Source organism: Bos javanicus, chromosome 7 (genome assembly GCF_032452875.1).
Source record: "Bos javanicus breed banteng chromosome 7, ARS-OSU_banteng_1.0, whole genome shotgun sequence".
NCBI lineage: Eukaryota > Metazoa > Chordata > Mammalia > Artiodactyla > Bovidae > Bos > Bos javanicus.
Window position 1 is genome coordinate 81525384 of NC_083874.1, and position 16071 is coordinate 81541454.

The 16071-nt window shown below is 41.2% G+C and overlaps 1 protein-coding gene across 2 annotated transcripts in view; it reads left to right on the forward strand.

Annotated features, from left to right (window-relative positions):
* Window positions 1-374: 374 nt before the first annotated feature.
* The window catches only part of ATG10 (autophagy related 10), a 257357-nt gene continuing 241660 nt past the window's right edge, over window positions 375-16071 (forward strand). Inside the window, exons 1-2 of one of the 2 annotated variants that reach the window (XM_061424322.1) lie at window positions 375-596; window positions 6039-6105. In XM_061424322.1, coding sequence (XP_061280306.1) covers window positions 6046-6105 — 60 coding nt within the window. In that variant the 5' untranslated portion in view covers window positions 375-596; window positions 6039-6045. The remainder of the gene's footprint in view (window positions 597-6038; window positions 6106-16071) is intronic. The other variant, XM_061424323.1, reaches the window with a different exon arrangement.

Here is a 16071-nt window from a genome sequence, read left to right on the forward strand (position 1 = left end):
AGAACACTCTAGGCGCACTGAATGGTTCAGCTCCGTTCTTGCCCTACCTTTCTCCATTGGGCATCCTTTTATTTTCTAGATATTTGGTTGTTTGTAGGAGGAGAGTATGCAGAAATTCTCGAAGTCGCTGACAACCCCTCCCCTTTCTCAATGCGCCTCCTTTGTGCCGCGCTGAGATAACCCACCTCCTTGGGGTTCTCGAGGCCAGAGAGGTGCGGGGCGGAGCCTCGGCAGCGGCCTTTAGAAACCCCAGGGAGGTCACGCCCCGCGGCCCGGTCCAGACGCACGCGGCCCACTACGTCAACCGCCGGCGCGAGCCCGTCCCGGGGAGTGCGGGAGATGCAGTGCGCATGCTCCCTCTGAGTCGCCTCAGGCGACGGCAGCTGAGGGCGGGCTAGGGCTCTTTCAGTTGTGGGCGTCCCTGCTGGTTGGTTCTGCTCCTCTGCCGCAGCCCCTTTTGCCCCCGGGGGCCCAATTCTCTGGTCCTCGCGATCGCTGGCTGGGCGGTGGGGCCCTCACCCCAGCTCCCCTCCCCCAACTCCGTCGCCCCGCCCCCTCTGGGCTGGGCGGCCGGGTCTGGGGCCGAGCGGAGCGGGGTGAGTATTCCCACAGCTTTTGCCGGCAGAGTCTCTTCACCGCTCTCTTGCTCGCCCGGGCGTCACACAACTCCTGAGATAGGGGGGAAGGGAGGGCGAACGTGGGCGGGAAGCTGCCCAGCCCTGAACAAAAGGGCGGGGACGCGGGGCTCCAGCCAGTGAAATGTAGGCCGGGTCGCGGCGTGGGGACGAGCTGCCCCCGGGTCTGGACCGCGCTCCTGGGCCGCTATCGTGACCTTACCCTCTACTTATGTAGTTCCTACCCCGGTTTAAAGCCAGTCCCCATTTAGAATGTCTTTGCCTCCTAATCTTGAAACAAAGGATATTAAGGTACTGGGATTCCATTAGTCAAGTATTATTTAACCTGAAGGAATTATTATTCTTTAAGTAATAGGAATTTTTCTTCCAAGTAACCTGTCTACTCTAAAATGATGACTGGGGGATGGGCGGGATAAAGGAATGTTAGTTACCGGATTTATAGAGCCAAACTTTTACGATAAACATCCTCCAAAAGGCAAAAGGATTGCTACACTGTCTTTTCAAAGTAGAGCCTTGTCTAATAGGCCCACCTGTTAGAGACTCAGTTATCTAGGGAACTATACTTTTGGTTGACATAGTATTGTTTAGGGCCCAGGCTTTGCAGTTACTTTTTTTTTTTTTTTGTCTAATGGAGATGCAAATTACTTCTGACTGGGAGAAAAAAAATTACGCTGAAGGTTATAGTTTTATTGCCCTATTTCCAAGATTTGTAAAAATAATTTTTACCATTCAGCTTGTTACTTCATTATGAATTCAGTAAATCTTTGCCACAGGCTCACTTTGTATGAATCGTGTTTATAACGTTGCAAAAATTATACTTTGACAATGGCCTCACTCTTTAGTAGTAAAAACATACTTTATACTTTAAGGAATTGGAAAGCATAGGCCCTGAATAGTACTCCACCTATCCTTCTCACTTCTGAAGGGTCAAATATGGACAAGAGAGGATCTTTACAAAATGAGCTTTTAAGTTTCTGAGAATGATAAGCAACCCCTTATGAAAAACAAGTAGGTTAAAGTTTATATAAGAAATTTCTTTAAGACTGGGCTTGATTTAATTATTGACATCTTTGAAGCCTAGAGATGTGTTCAGTTCAGTTCAGTTGCTCAGTCGTGTCCGACTCTGCGACCCCATGAACCTCAGCAGCCAGGCCTCCCTGCCCATCACCAACTCCCAGAGTCCATACAAACCCACCTCCATTGAGTCGGTGAGGCCATCCAACCGTCTCATCTTCCGTAGTCCCCTTCTCCTCCTGCCCTCAATCTTTCCCAGCATCCGGGTCTTTTCAAATGAGTCAGCTTTAGAGATGTTTTTAGGGACCCTAGAGGGAGTGTTTGAGACATAAACATTATCTGTGGCTGCTGCTTATGCTAAGTCACTTAAGTCGTGTCCGACTCTGTGCGACCCCATAGATGGCAGCCCACCAGGCTCCCCTGTCCCTGGCATTCTCCAGGCAAGAACACTCAGGGAACCGTAATAAGAACAAAATGCCCTAGAGATTGTTTGGTGATTAACAAGTGTCTTCAGGGGTCATATTTCTGGGTATAAAACAATTGGAAAGTAGGGGATGGAGAATAAATCCTACCTAAAAACATCCAAATTAGGGAGAGGCTGCTGAAATTTATGCGGAACCCGAGGGTCCTCTAATGTAACTGGCACCCTAGGCCTTAAAGTGCTTGATTGTGTAGGTTTACAGGACCCAGAAAGAATAGTTACTAATATGAATTCAGCTTCAAAGTTAGGGTTAGTTCATATCACTGTTGTATAATAGCTTTTGGAAAAAAACTGTAATCATCTCTTTTGAGTTCAAGAATTTATAGTTTCCTTTTGTTTACTGTTTCAAATAGAATCTCTCTATAGAGTTTTAAGTAGATTTAGAAACTGTACCACCCGCCTTCCACATACACATACAAACACCCCAGTATTCCTTAATCTACATTCTCTATTTAGGCTATTTACCTGTCTACTCTGCCTCATTTCAGCCTGTTCCTAGATTCACTGCCTGCCCCCCAACCCCTCATCATCTTCATTTTTTGTAATAGCTCTGCCTTTCAGTATCCTTTTGTAATTCAAGGATTACCTGAAATGTAATTACTCTAGAGCAGAAGCTCTGATTCCACACTGACTGCCTTAGGTCAAATTGCCACATTTAACAACTGGTACCTTGGACAAATTACTTAACCTCTCTATCCCAATTTTTTCATCTATAAAATGGAGAAAATCATAGTAACTACCTCATAGGGTTGCTATGAGGATGTAACAAGCTAATATGGTTTTTAATTCATAGGGTGGCTCAATGGTAAAGAATCCGCCTACAGTGGAGGATCCTTGGGTCAGGAAGATCCCCTGAAGGAAATGGCAGCCCACTCCAGTATGCTTGCTTGGGAAATTCCATGGGCAGAGGAGCCTGGTGGGCTACAGTCTGTGAGATTGCAAAGAGTTAGACACAACTGAGTGACTAAATAACAACAACAAATTGTACATAATAAGAACATACAAAACAAATAGAAATGAGAGTTGTAAAAAAATGACACGTGAATAGAAAGATGAGGTTGGGGTATATTGGGTATGTGCGTGCTCAGTTGTATCTGAATTTTTGTGTCCATGGACTGTACCACTCTAGGCTCCTCTGTCCATAGAATTCTCCCGGCAAGAATACCAGCAGGGGTTGCCATTTCTTCCTCCAGATGGAGTGTATTATACTCAAATATATAGTGGTGGGATATAGACTAAGTTCTGAGCTTCATGATGGTCATTGAAAAGAAAGAAATGTATCACTTGCTGAGGAAAAACACAGCTTCCTTGGATGTATTTAGTGAATGAAATGTATATTGTGATAACAGATACGCATTCAAAAACATACAAAGAAGCCCTAGGGTTAAGTTCATCAGACTTTGTTAAGCCTAACCTGCTTCTCATTTTTTCTCAAAGAGCGCTCAGTTCAGTTCAGTCACTCAGTCATGTCTGATTCTTTGTGACTCCATGAACTGCAGCACGCCATGCTCCTCTGTCCATCACCAACTCCCGGAGCTTACTCAAACTCATGTCCATTGAGTCAGTGATGCCATCCAACCATCTCATCCTCTGTCATCCCCTTCTCCTGTCTTCGGTCTTTCCCAGCATCAGGGTCTCTTCCAATGAGTCTGTTTTTCACATCAGGTGGCCAAAGTATTGGAGTTTCAGCTTCAGCTTCAGTTCTTCCAATGAATATTCAGGACTGATTTCCTTTAGGATGGACTGGTTTGATCTCCTTTGCAGTCCAAGGGACTCTCAAGAGTCTTCTCCAACACCACAGTTCAAAAGCATCAATTCTTCGGTGCTCAGCTTTATGGTCCAACTCACATCCATAACATGACTACTGAAAAAACCATAGCTTTGACTAGATGGACCTTTGTTGGCTCAACCACCATTTTTATGGAACTGTTCTGTACATTGCAGAATGCTTATTATACTTGGTCTTTGAGCACTAAATGGCAATAGCAGACTGCATCTCTGCATGCCCCACCCCACCTCTTTGTTTACAATCCAGTATGATCCTACTCATTTCCAAACAACCCCTTCAAGAGTGGTTCTTCCTGATGTTGGGGGCCATTGGACCTTATTTTCTTACTTTACGCAACCTATGCTTCATCTACTGCCATTTTTTTTTTTTTTAAACTTAGCTCATTCTTTTCAGGTCCTGTCTTGCTGGAGCTATTCCATCTTTTGACATACTTTTGTTTCCACCTGGTAGGCTCTTATTCAAGTTTCAAAATTCAGTTCCAAGTTTTCCAGATTCCCTTTTTCTGGAGTCTTCTCTGATTTTCCCCCCAAAATTCTGATACTTCTTCCTCTGAGGACCTACACACATAAAATCTTGTAGAAATAAGAAGGCATGTTAATCTAGTCTTTAATTAAGACTTTGCAAGAAGAAAATGTCCAACTGCTTTTTATTTTTTTTTGAAAAAGTAATGACACTTGGTAATATATTTTAAAAACACATTGCTCTGTTGTGAATTCAGACTCTAGACCAGTGCTGAGTCTGGAACCTCTGAAACAGTGTTGATCTTTTTGTACCATCTTATTTCTTGAATATCTTTGGCCACGGTCATAAGCTTTTAGTTCCTGGTTCTGGTCTAATTAGCATATGTGCTGACGAGTTAGTGCTCCAAGTCCCACTATTCAAAGGCAGCAAAAGAATTTGAGCTGGTGGATCAGTTCAAATCATCATTGGAGGAATAATTTCTCTCAGATGTATGCAGAGAAGTCTTGTTTTATGTAAAAACGTGATAATCTTATAAAAGTAATGACACCAGTATCAGAAAGGTTAGATGTCATCAAATGTTTGAATGGGAAAAGATCCAATTTATGAATAGGCTTGAGAGTTTAGTTGAAGAAAGGTGCTATTAAGAGGTAGATATGTGAAATAAATTCATTTCAAAGTTTGAATTTTTTTAGTATTTTCACTTAGAATATACAGCATGCTTAACTCTGTTATAAGGTTATGTGTGTGTGTGTGTGTGTGTGTGTGTTAGTTGCTTAGTTGTGTCTAACTCTTTGCAACCCCATAGACTGTAGCCCTACTAGGCTCCTCTGTCAATGGGATTCTCCAGGCAAGAACACTGGAGTGGGTTGCCATTTCCTTCTCTAAAAAGAACTATAGAAAGAAAGTGAAGTCAGTCGTGTCCAACTCTTTGTGACCCCATGGACTGCAGCCTACCAAGCTCCCCCATCCATGGAATTTTCCAGGCAAGAGTACTGGAGTGGATTGCCATTTCCTTCTCCTATAAGATATGAAATTATAAGTCACAAGTCCTCAGCTGTTTAAACATTGCTCTGTCATCTCTGGTGGAAGAAATGGCTGTCGCTGCACTGATTTTTGTTCCTTTGGAGGCAAACTGTTTTTTTTTTTTCTGTCTGCATTTTTGTTTTCCTTTTTGTTCTTTAAATAAACTCCATAGACTACCTCTAGGCATAGGCTTCTTTCTAGAATTTTTCTCAAACATAGTGAATCCACTCAATTTATGGGAGTAAATCTTTTTAATCTTTTACTCAGCTCAGGGAAAAATTTTCAATTGTATGTTTGCTTATGATTTCAGTTCAGAAATGCCAGTTATTTGTAGGTTGGATCTGTGTTCTTTGTCCTTCCTAGCAATCAATGTGCATTGTTTTCTTCTTGGTCCTTTTTTTTCTGTGTTTAGAGATCATCTCATGTGTATATGTTAAAATGTTAATAAGATTTTTTCCCCCCAGCTTCTGTACTTCTTTTTTTTGTCTTTTGTATAGAACTTGTCTCCTATTATATGTTTGAATTCCCTTCCAGTTTTTTCTTCTTCAGTTTCCTTTTTAATCTTAGCTGTTGTTTTCCTTCTCATTTCTTACTTTTCAAAGACTTTTTTTTATTTGCCCTTTTCCTTTTTCAATTGGAGAATGAACTGGCAACCCAGTCTGGTACTCTTGCCTGGAGAATCTCATGGATGGAGAAGCCTGGTAGGCTATATTCCATGGGTCGCAGTGTCAGACGCGACTGAGTGATTTCACTCACTCAGTCACTCACTTTTTCAGTTGGGAAAGTAAAGGGATAATTTCTGAGTTTTCCCTTGTTTCCTAATGTAAGCCCATGATAGGAACAAGCTTTCTTCTGTATGGCGGTGCTCCTTTTTCTTATGGTGCGCAAGCTTCAGCTTGGCCCTGTGCTGTTAGTAAGGTTTTTGGTTTTCTTAGTTTTTACAAAAGAGGGACTTCTGTAGGGATGGTGTTGCTCATTCTTGTCAGACTGAGTAAGCTTCTTGCATCCCCTTCACTACAGTTAGATGCTGGAGGACTCTTCTCAGTATTAGGTTGGAAAGCACGTTGATAGGTACAACCCAATTTATGAAGGATCGATCTTTCTGTACTTAGGAGAGGCCTTTCCTATTATTTAATCTTTCAGGCCTGTGTCTCTAATGAGGGGAATATTTTGGTGTAATTTGAAATGATGTATCGTTTTTGAATGTTTGGGAGGGGAAAGAGTAAGTGGTGTGATACTGTTTTTCTGAGAATTTGTTCTGTTCCCATAACCACCTGTTGCTGACTTTACATAACTGTACGCAGTTCTCTACAGGCTTCACCTTCCATTTCTGACCATGAACATTGTATCATTGAGAGATAATGATCTTGAAAGAGAATTACCAATGGGTATTGGAAGCCAGTAGTGGCATTTGTCAGTTTCTGTGGTGTAAATATTCCTGTTGTGGTTAATTTCAAGTTGTCAACTTGATATCAACTAGCTCCCCGAACTCCTGAAAACTTAACAGCTGATTCTCTGATACAATCCAGCTCCCTCATACCACTGCATAAAATTTCTCTGAAGAAAATGCTCCCTAGGTGCTTGGAATATGAGGGAGATTTGAGGAAAGAAAGCAGTCACATGAATTCTGTCCTCAGCTCCACACTGTGGGGGCACTGCAGGCTCTTTTTTTTCTGAAGGAAATATAGAAGATATTGAAGAGAGAAATATTGAGGAGAGCTAGATGCCTTCTTGAGGTCTTCCCTGTAGCTCAAATGGTAAAGAGTTTGCCTGCAATGCAGGAGACCAGGGTTTGATCCATAGGTTGGGAAGATCCTCTGGAGAAGGGAATGGCAATCCACTCCAGTATTCTTGCCTGGAGAATCCCCTGGACAGAGGAGACTGGTGGGCTACAGTCCGTGGGGTCGCAAAGAGTCGGACACGACTGAGCAACTAACACTAGATGGCTTCTTACCCTCTTCCTAATTGGACCTCTTGATGCAGAGGCCATAGCAAGCATCAGCTACCAATAAAGCTATCCCAAGTCCCTCAATTCCAGTTTAGGTACAGTGCGTTATCCCATTTAAACTTTGATTTGGGATGTGTGTTTCAGTGGGAAGGAGAAGAGGGAGTGCTGAGTTTGCTGGTCAACTGCTGTCAAGCCTGAACTAACTTCTCTTTTTCTGCTTCCTGTGCTTTTTATTGGGCCTCCCTGGTGGCTCAGATGGTAAAGAATCCACCTGTAGTGCAGGAGACCTGGGTTCAATCCCTGGATTGGGAAGATCCCCTGGAGGAGGGCATGGCAACCCATTCCAGTATTCTTGCCTGGAGAATCCCCATAGACAGAGGAGCCTGGCAGGCTGCAGTCCATGGGGTCACGAAGAGTCAGACACAACTGAGCGACTAAGTGTACAACACAGTGCTATTTATTGGATGACTGGGATCATGCCTGCTGTGCCTCGCCCAGGTTGCCACATGCCTTGAAATCCAGGGCCATTAATATCCCTGTTAAAACAATCTGGTGTTCTAGCATGAACCCTCAAAAGTATCCCTAGTGCTAATTACAAATGCTTGTTTTGGGGCCTTCAGAATTGGGTGATGTTTCTTGTCTGGGCCTAGGATTCTACTTCTAAATTTATACCCTGGTGCTTCTTTACTCTCAAAAATTAGAGGGCTACTACCCAAGGACCCTGCTAGGTAAATGATTAACTAATTTAAATTAATTCCAGCCAAATTCATATAAAGATAATAGGTTGAGTTCACTTCCCTAATTGAATTCATTTTTAAGGAAAGAGCCTAAATCTCCAGTTAAAATGTAGAATTGCTGCAGGGAGGGACAAGGACAGAGGAAGTTGCCTACTTTTATTAGTTACAAATGATCTTTAATGTTTCAAAGTATGCATAGTATGTTCTGTGATAATCACATTTTTGTAAATGATCTGAAGTTCTGGGGAAATTTATATTTCTTAAAATGTTTTAGTCTTCTTATGACTCTGATATACACTGATTTATAGATTCATTAAAAGAAATACCTCTGACTCAAAAAACAAAACCCAAAATCCCTAAAACAGAGAATCAGTTACCCACACATTAGATTAAAAAATCTCATTAAAATATGTGGAGAGCCCCATGTGGAGAGAATTGAAAAGAATTGTTTTTAAAATTAAAAAGAGTTATTTGAACAATGATTATATACACAGTGTTAGAATTCATTGGGGTTACTTTTCTGAAAAGATAATATTTAATATCAGCTCTTTGGATGACTCATCGGAAAAGACCCTGATGCTGGGAAAGATTGAAGGCAGGAGGAGAAGGGGCCGACAGAGGATGAGATAGTTGGATGGCATCACCGACTCCATGGACATGAGTTTGAGTAAGCTCTGGGAGTTGGTGATGGACAGGGAGGCCTGGTGTGCTGCAGTCCATGGGGATGGAAAGAGTTGGACACAACTGAGCGACTGAACTGAACTGAACTAAATAGCAGCAGAATAAGCTTCTTCACACTGTCTAGTTTAGGGCTAACACATAGTTTAGAAAGACTGCTTTCACTTGGTGAGGAAAAAAAAATATTCTACCTTTCCAAACTTTAGCCTCTATTTGAACACTTAAAATAAGGTTTTGATTGTTTGAGTTCAAAACAAACAGCTGTTCAGCAAGAGTGAAACTCAAGCAAAATAGATGTACTAACAACTTACACTTTGACACAGAAGAGTTTTGACTTATTTCTAACTTTTCTTTGTAGTAAGAGATGAGAGTTTCATTATTTAGGATAGATGAGAATTGGAATTTGTCTTTTACTGATAGTTCATCTGTATTCTGTTTTTACCTCTGGTCTGAAGATAGCTTAAGTCTGGAAACATAGGCAATTCACATGTCTCGGGTTTTCCATGTGCAAAATAAGGATAATTCTTGCCATTATTGCTTAATAAGTTGCAGTTGTGGTTATTTCTATTTTTGACCATAATTCCTACCTTCTTATAGTTCTATGATTCTAATTTTTGTCCCTACTAGACTGTGAACCTAGTAAAGGACCAGTGTGTTGCAATTTGAAAAGTACATATAAAAATGTTGATTGTATTTTATTTGCGTTTTTAATGAGTTGAAATATTCTTACTTGAGCAAAGAGGTAATAATTACTCAGTGATATTTCATTATACCATATTATGATGATTTGAATTGAGATGGATATCATTTTAATATAATATAGTTCCTAATTTTATAATCAAGCCATAAGTGTTTTTTTTTATTATATGTAACATCCTTGAGCAAAGCCTAGTCCTTAGATAATTTTTAAAAGTATTCAACCAAAAATTAATTAGTGCTTTGATGTTCAGTCATCTTGCTAGTGGCACAGTGCTGTTAATTAGATAAACTATGGCTATTGAGTGAAATTTTATGTTTTGACTCACATTTTGAATAGTTTAGTAAACCTCAAGTAACTGGAGGGCTTAGGGAATGGAGGGTTTTTACTTGGTTCAATTTTGTTATTAAGTAAGGGTTTGTTTGGAATTTATAAAATGTTCCAAAATGTTTTAGTATTCTTTATGAATTAAGTTCAATTTTTCTTTGATTTAGTATCTCTTAGGAGAAGGCAATGGCACCCCACTCCAGTATTCTTGCCTGGAAAATCCCATGGACGGAGGAGCCTGGTAGGCTGCAGTCCCTGGGGTCTTTAAGAGTCGGACACGACTGAGTGACTTCACTTTCACTTTTCACTTTCATGCATTGGAAAGGGAAATGGCAACCCACTCCAGTATTCTTGCCTGGAGAATCCCGGGGACAGGGGAGCCTGGTGGGCTGCCGTCTATGGGGTCGCACAGAGTCAGACACCACTGAATCGACTTAGCAGCAGCAACAGCAGTATATGTCAAGGTCATCATACAGTTGGAAAAATTATTTCTGTAACTGCTTTGTTTTAGTCTTCCTATTCTCATTCTGTATCCTCTCCCTAAGTGATCAGATGTGTTCTGTTATCTATGAAATGTTGATTGAGAATTAATATTCCTAGCTCAGATTTCTATTTCCTCCTGAGTTCCAGACTCAAAATGCCTGCTAGATCTCTTTGCTTGGTACTGCACAGACATTTCAAAATCAACTCAAGGGTGCTACCGTCTCACTTCTCAAACCTGCTTTTCCTCCAGGGATCTGTTTCAGCCCATCAGGTATGTGTGTGCACAGTTGCTCAGTTATGTCTGACTCTGTGCAACTCCACAGACTGTAGCCCACCAGGCTTCTCTGTCCATGGAGTTTTTCAGGCAAGAATACTGGAGTGGGTTGCTATTTCATCCTCCAGGGGATCTTCCTGACCCAGGAATTGAACCTGTGTCTCCTGCATTGGCAGGCAGATTCTTTACCACTGTGCTACCTAGGCAGAGACTACCATTTAAGGCAAAGAGCTAAGACTGTTTCTTGAACCTTTTCTCCCACCAATTGCTTACATACCAAGACCAGCCAAATGTTGTAATGAGTATATTACACTATCAAAATGTCTTTTGAATCTGTCCCTCTTCCACCCTACTGCCAGTCTTTGTTTAATACTATTGTGTCTCTCCTGAATCATTTTGAAAGTGAAAGTGAAGTCCCTTAGTCCTTTCCAACTCTTTGTGACCCCATGGACTATAGCCTACCAGGCTCCTTGGTCCATGGGATTTTCCAGGCAAGAATACTGGAGTCGGTTGCTATTTCCTTCTCCAGGGGATCTTTCTGACCCAGGGATTGAACCCTGGTCTCTCGCATTGTAGGCAGACGCTTTACCATCTGAGCCACCAGGGAAGTCTTGAATCATTTTAAGAACTTTTTAACTGATCTCTGTCCAGTCAGATTAGATCTGTATTCTCCTTTGGAAGCCAAAATGCTTACCTGATCAGTTTACTCCCACTTTCAAAACCTTTTGAGCCCTCAGGCTACAAGGCCCTCTTCATCAGCTGTAGTTTTCTCAGTTCCCTTCCTCTACCTCTAATTCAGTTACACAAGAGTTTTTCAATTACCAGAACTTCTTGGGTTTTTGCACATTCTGTTTCCTTTACCTCCTCCTTTTGCTAAGTTAGCTTCTGTTCTTCCTTTTACAGATTTCTTAGATGTCACTTTCTCAATTTGTATGTGCACTGAAACAGATTGTTAACCAGAATTTTGCATGTAAACTGGAGATCTCACTTATATCCTTGAAACATTTGACTGCCTTCATTGAAGCCCCTGCAGCTTATTGACTCTACTGTACTTTATTCCTGTACTCGGTGCTTTCTCTTCCCAAACCTGTTCTCCCACTGTTCCCCTGTTCCTCTCAGATTTTCCATTGTGACCTCAGGAGCACACATCCACAGTTAAAAAACAAACCAACCAAGAATCAAAAAACCTAAACCCTTCATCCATTATTTCCTTTATTACATTCCTTGGAGTAACGTGTTAAAAAATGTTACCAAGAAAAGGAATTTTGTGGTCAAAAGAGTTGGGAAACCCTGAGTTATTAGTTTCCTCACACAGTGTGCCTTAATCTCCAGGGTGGGAGTGGCACGCGGATATAGTGTTTCTACACGTATCTTATGTGATGTTAACATCTGCGCAGGTTAGTGTTTCCACCAAGTCGTTCTCAAGGAAACTTGATTTATAAACAACAACAAAAAAACTGAAAACCCTCTTTGAATAGAGGCTGTTTTTTCTTCCACCCTGCAGGGCTCAGGATATTGAGATTGCTGGTAACCCCCACTTCTGCAGAGCCAATTTTAGGTTACTTCTTCAGCATCATGGAAATAGTCCTGCTACTTTGAGGCTCATGAAATTCAGCTCTACCAGATACGACAGGGTAGTCTTTTTTTCTCACATGCTGTCTGTAATCCCTGGTAGTGGGTGCCTTGAGCGCCGTCTTGAGAAGGAATCCAAGGCTGTGTTCTTGCTATCGTAAAAAAGGTAGTGGTTTATTAGTGATTATTCTTGATGGTCTTGGCATTGTATTCCATACTTACCACCTCTGTGCTCTACTGTCTTCTACCATTTGCCTGTTGTCATTTCTAATCTCTTAGTTGAACTTCTATATTTTTAAAAGAGCTCTCTGTTCCTGATAGCTCTCATAATAATCCTAAGTAACTTAAGTGTCTGTGTGGAAGACAGCAAACATTATGTCTTACAGTTTTTTAAACTTCCTGAGCTTCAGTGACCTTCGTTTCCAAGCTACTTTATATATTTAACTTTCATGGCCGCAGCCGAGACCTTCTCAAGTCCTAAGTCTCATAGCCTTCCCATTCTTTCATTTCCCTCCTTTCACTGCAGTTGTTCTTCACCATCTTTCATATGTAATAATTCTTGATACTGCCATATTTTCCCAGCCCCTTCTCAGCATCTTTTCTTTTTTTACATAATCTGGACCTTGGAGCTGTTGTTCTCAGTAGCATATTCTGTTCCTTCTTTTACCCTTATCCTTTCACTGACTCAGCCAGCAAAACTCAGCTTTATGTGTAACTGCTGGTTCTGACAAGGGGAACTGAGCTGAGCACTGCTGAAGGCAACCACAATACCTCATAGAATGCTGTACTACAAATTCAGGCTCCCAGCCTGTGCTGGGCCTTCCCTTGTGTCTGCTCGTCTTTAAATGCTGTCCTCTCATCTTCTTCACTAGCAATTCCTAATCTATACTTGCTTCCTCAAACACCTCACTGTCCTCTGCCCCTGTATCTGAAAATCTTGTGATCATCAGACTTTGTCTTCCTTAATATTCATCCTCAAATGCCTTTCCTCCAATTGCAAGGAGTGTCGTGTTACTCATATCCATCCTCCGGTATTGGTGACTATATCTCCTCCCAGCCCCTTTAGGATATTGTTTCATCACTCGCTTTCGCTATTTGGTATTTTCAACTTTTCCCTCTCTCCAACACCCTTTGTTCAGCTTAAACATATATTTTTATCTCCTTTCTTAGGAAAAACAATATCCTCCCTTAAGCCTATGTACTGCTTTGGTTACCATTTGTATCTACTTTCCAATCAAATTTTTTGAAAAGTAGTCTACAAATTTTGTGCTTATTTCTGCACGTGTAGTTTTCTCCTCAGCCCATCACAGCCTGCTTTCTCTACCATTGCTGAAACTGCTCACTAAGGCATCAATGACTGCTTCATTTTCAAGCTCCATACATGTTTTCAGCCCTTTTCTTAATGGTCTCTCTTTTCTTTTGACAGTGTTGGTTCTTTGTTAGTTATTGTCTACTCCCTTGAAACCTTTATTCCCTGGCTCTGTGGCATTGCTCTTCCTGGGATCTCCTAATGCCTCCTTCCTTATTCTCTAGCTCTTGTGTTTATTCTTCTGCCTCTATAGGTCCCTTAAGTGCTGCTGCTCTAAAGGTTTCTTTCTCAACCCACTGCTCTTTTCACTATGCACAGAGGTTCTTAACTTTTTGGTTAAGACTCCTCAAGCAATCTGTTGAAAATTTTAGAATCTTTCCTTTTCAAAATATAGGTAGGAGTATACATACAAAATTTAGTGTAAAATTTCATGATCCACCAGAAGCCATATTAAGAATCTGCCATATGCATTCCAGCTTGCAATATTTACTCTCATGGTTTCATTTGTCTCTTTTAAACAAATGAATTTCAGATCTTTTAAGTTCATCTTGGCCTCTGTCCATAATTGAAGATCCATATTCTTTCTGCGGGGCATCCCCCATGGTAGCTCAGTGGTAGAGAATCCGCCTGCAGTGCAGGAGATATGGAGATGCAGGTTCCATCCCTAGGTCGGGAAGATTCCCTGGAGCAGGGACTGGCAACCCACTCCAGTAATCTTGCCTGGAAAGTCCCACAGACAGAGGAGCCTGGTGGGCTGCAGTCTAATAGGGTCATAAGAGAGTCAGACACGACTCAGGAACTAAAACAACAATTCTTTCTGCTCCCTTCCATTGCCTGGGTTTAGCTTCTCATGACCTTTCATAGACCACTGTAACAGCTTCTAACTCTCCTCCCTGCCCTCAAGCTGTGCCCTTTAGATACATACTCCATGGAATGTGAAAGTGAAAGTCGCTCAGTGGTGTGGGACTTTTTGAGACCCCATGGACTATAGAGTCCATGGAATTCTCTAGGCCAGAGTACTGGAGTGGGTAGCCTTTCCCTTCTCCAGGGGATCTTCCCAACCCAGAGATCGATCCCGGGTCTCCCACATTGCTGGCGAATTCTTTACCAGCTGAGCCACAAGGAAAGCCCAACCACCGATACCGTTCTGACTTTTCAGCTCTAACTTCTGATTCTCTGTTTCCTATGGAAATGGTTCAAACTCTGGCATGGCACACAAGCCTCCTGTCAGAAAGTTCATTACTAGTCTATCTGGTATCTTTGAGGCCCTTCCCATCCATTTCTGCTCCATTAGTGGGTGCAGACAGATTTAACTTGCATAGGATTTGACTATCTGTACCTGCCCTTACTCTCTGCCTATCTCTTTAAAACAAAATATTTTTATTTGTTTATTTGGTTGTGCTGGGTCTTAGTTGTGACACCCAGGATCTTTTTTCAGTTGCAACATGTAGAATCTAGTTTCCTGACCAGGAATCAAACCCAGGCCCCTTGCATTGGGAGTGCAGAGTCTTAGCCATTGGACCACCAGGGAAGTCCCTCTTCGTATATTTACCTTATTATCATGTTGGTGGCATCAAACTTGCAGTTCTTACTTACTTACCTTGGTTCACACCATCCTCCCTGCGTGGACCACTCTTCCAATCCCTGGGATTCACTCACTGACAGTTACCCTGCAAAAACTCCTTCATGTACCTTACAGATTCAACTCCACTCCCACCCCACACTTTCCCACACCTTCCCCTCTTTGTTAGGGACTCTTCTTGTGCCTATCATAATCTGTACATTGCTCCATTGTATACTTTAACTTGAAGTCCTTTTTTCCAGTGCTATCAGAATTGAGAGGTAAGGTCTTAATTGAAAAATTTGATTAAAGCTAGAATTAGAAAAATTATACTTATGTACTTAAAACATTTTATTTTAACTTAAAACATATAAATATATTCATTTGCCAGTTTTCCCATGTATTACCAAGGCATTTTCTTTGAGTATGGGTACTTGATTGGAATTCATTGTTTATTCTTAATTATACTGAATGTGGAATGCATTCTCTAAATTTCTAGTTTGGATTTAAAAGAAAGAACATAAGCCACTTGTGCAACAGTCTGAGTGCAGAATCCTTGGTTTGTATGATTTTTTTTCCCCTGAGTCAGTCTTTTCAGTTGTATTGCCTATAACTAGTTCAGTAGTATATATTTTCATATAAAGACTTGCCTTTATCATCTTTCCAAGTCTTTATAAAGTCTACATCATAGAAATAACAGTTATCTTTTTTTACTTACATTTTACTGATTTGGTTTGTGTTGCATTAAAGTATGTATTTATGATACATGAATGTGGTTTGTGAACTTTACACTCAACTGATAGGAGCAGAGATGCTTCATAATAAGCATGCTGTAGTCAGTGTTTTATAGAGGGAGTAGACATTGTGTCATTTAATCTTGAGTGGTACTTGGTTAAGAAAGTTTCTACTGTAATTATTGTTACTGGTTATCTCCTTCATTGCAAGATAAGTTCTTACAGAGCAAGGATTATATATATTTTCATTTTTGTGTATCCAACCTTTGTCTATGCATGGTGCCTACTACTTAGTAGAAATTCGATATGTATTTATTGGATGAATGAACAAATTCTTATGTAGGTCA